General features: G+C 49.9%; 1 protein-coding gene across 2 annotated transcripts; it reads left to right on the top strand.

Annotated features, from left to right (window-relative positions):
• The first annotated feature begins 703 nt into the window (after positions 1 to 703).
• LOC123124902 (uncharacterized) lies at positions 704 to 2,086 on the top strand. 2 transcript variants are annotated; one of them, XM_044545452.1, is made up of 2 exons: positions 704 to 1,109; positions 1,186 to 2,086. In XM_044545452.1, the coding sequence occupies exons 1-2, from the start codon at positions 865 to 867 to the stop codon at positions 1,694 to 1,696; spliced, it is 756 nt and encodes a 251-aa protein (XP_044401387.1). In that variant the 5' UTR covers positions 704 to 864; the 3' UTR covers positions 1,697 to 2,086. The 2 variants fall into 2 exon arrangements, with proteins under 2 accessions (XP_044401387.1, XP_044401386.1); XM_044545451.1 differs by having other exon boundaries at positions 714 to 1,109; positions 1,211 to 2,086.
• Positions 2,087 to 2,645: the final 559 nt, after the last annotated feature.

Genomic DNA, 2,645 nt, shown 5'->3' with positions numbered 1-2,645 from the left:
AGGCAAGTTTCTATGTAGACACGTGACAGCATCGGCTTATGGGCGGCGATCTCTTCTTAAATGCTCATCGTTGAGGGCAGTGGTTTACGTCTGATCTCGTGCTTTCTATGTACTCCGTCCGTGAAGAGTATACATCTAGAAATTTTAGGACAAATTATGGAGTTGAGTAAAAAATGCATTGGAAATGTGCAAGCCACCATCTCTCTCCTCTTTAATTACCCAACCCCCAATGAGCTAAATGCATGTAGAAATTAAGAAGACCATGTGTATATTGCTATTGGTCTTGATTACCGTGTGATGAGAGAGAAGTATTTTTTTTCTACTTTAAAGTGCATTGAAAAGATAGAAGTACATTTTTTTGGACAAATTTTAAAGCTAGATGTACACTCTTCATCGGACGGAGGAAGTAGGCAGGTTTGGTCCCAGCAATAGGTTAGTGTTTGAAGGTGAAAAATATGTATGCCATGAAGGATAAGATAGCCGTTGAAACTTTTTTTTTTTAGAAACCGAATCTTTTTTCAAGTCCTATAAAAATGATGATTGCATACAAATTGAGAAAAAAAACAAAAAAAAAACTTGGTCAATGTCTAGTACACTGTTGAGCTCGAATATTTGTTACTTAGCCTTGAACCCAAAGGATTATAAACCCTCCATCTAGCCACGGACCTCCGATACAATCTGAGAGCCTACACTCCTTTTAAGTTGCGGGGCACTTGTCATGCGCGTCCACATCCATCCCCGCTCAGCCCAAGAAAAACCCATTCGCCGGCCACGGCGACAAGATCCCATTTATACGCACCGCTCGCTCGCTCGCTCTTCACCAGAGGAGAGGCCACATACACACAAGCATCCATCGCCGATCGCATGAGCGTTCCACAAGCAACTCCACCAGATCGATCGATCCCTTGCAGTTGGCTGGAGCAATGCCTTGCTTGGCGCACGGCCGCCACCCCAGGCCTCCGGCCACTAACCACTGCAAGTCTCTTACCTGCCTCATCAGGGAGACCTACGCGCACTGCCATGTCCCCTGCATCGGGATCGCCGGCGCCGGGTGGAGCTCCGGCGACGACAGCGAGGACGACGACGACGACATGCTCAACACGAAACAGGTAACGGCAGAGCGTGATATAGTCATGTTCTTGCTCAATTTACTTGAGGTTGAGGTCATGAGTAACAGCAGAGTAGTATATGTCTGGCGTTGATGCTGCAGGTGATACTCAACGAGATTAGGAACCGGCAGCTGAGGAAGGAGTCGAGGTGCAGCGGGGACTCGCCGGCTCTGTCGGGCGCCTTCATCTGGTTCTTCACCCCGCTCGACCCGAGAAGCGTTCTGGAGAAGGTCTCGAGCCCTGAGAAGCACGTCGTGGCGGGGGAGGAGAAGGGAGAGGCGGAGGCGGAGGCGGGCAGCGACGCCGGCGACGTGGAGAGCGAGGCCTTCTTCTCGGTGAAGAGCTTCTTCACGCGCAGCACGAGCCGGGCGGCGACCGTGGCGTCGTTGACGGACATGGACCCGCCGGCGACGTGGGATGGCTTCCGGGACTGCGAGGGGTGGCCGTTCGGGCTGTGCCGCCGCCCCGCCGTGCCGCCGCTGCCCAGCACGCCGGCCGACTCCTGGAAATGGCGGAAGCAGAGCAGCGGTCGCAGCCTCGCCGCGAGGCCGCGTCCTGCTCACGGTGACAAGATCACAACGAGTTGAGCGGCGGCGCCGCCGTTAACAAGCAAGAACATTATAATTGAGCCGCCCGTGTGTTAGCAGACACACCGACCTGCTTAGACTGGGGTATTTTTCATGTGCTCATAGGTATTTCGTTCAACCTTGCACCAAATACCGGGGAGCACACCAAAATTACGCCCAATCTATATACAGGGTACGAGATGTGTGACGAAGTTGGCAGATTATTCAGGTATCTTTGGCGTCGTTGTTGATTCGAGAGGGCTGTTGTGATTTTGTTGTTCTTCTCCTAGAAGAATTCGTCTGCGTAATCGTAATCCCAGTAACTCAGATGCATGTACTTTCTGATTTCCAGAGCTGCATCAATCATGATATACTTCTTCCACTGTTCATAAATATAAAATGTTTTAAATATTTTAACATGAACTATATGTCTATATACGAACTGAAATGAGTGAGCAAACACATTAAAACGTGCCCGTCAAAAAAGTTAAAAACATCTTATATTTGTAAACAGAGGGAGTACTTGCTAGTTCAGTTGTGGTCCCTAAGATGTTTCAGAACAGCAGTAACGGAAAATGGCAACACCTTTGTTGCGAATCTGTTTTCCCACTCCTCGTGTTGTTTCTTCTTCTGTGGATATCTTTCTATCCAAGCTGTTTTTTGTTCCACTTGCACGACGCAATGGGCTAAAGACAGAATTTTGCAGCACCGAATATGTAAAGGCATGACTAGTCAAATGACATGACACGACCAAAGGGGAAAGAGAACTGGATGCCAAAGCATTGGCATCCGCTGAGCCGCTGGGAGGGACCGGCCGAGCACTCCCGCGCTCCACTGCGGTCGACGTTGTCGACAACGCTGAAGCCTACGGCCATGATGTCTACGGTTGTGATCCGTGGTATACTCAGCACCAATTCTGCGCGAATCGATACGGCATGCCACACAATTTTGCCGCAGATAATGTGTGGGA

Source organism: Triticum aestivum, chromosome 5D (genome assembly GCF_018294505.1).
Source record: "Triticum aestivum cultivar Chinese Spring chromosome 5D, IWGSC CS RefSeq v2.1, whole genome shotgun sequence".
Taxonomy (NCBI): Eukaryota; Viridiplantae; Streptophyta; class Magnoliopsida; order Poales; family Poaceae; genus Triticum; species Triticum aestivum.
Note: the sequence above shows the minus strand (reverse complement) of the source record. Positions and strands in the feature narration are given on the sequence as shown.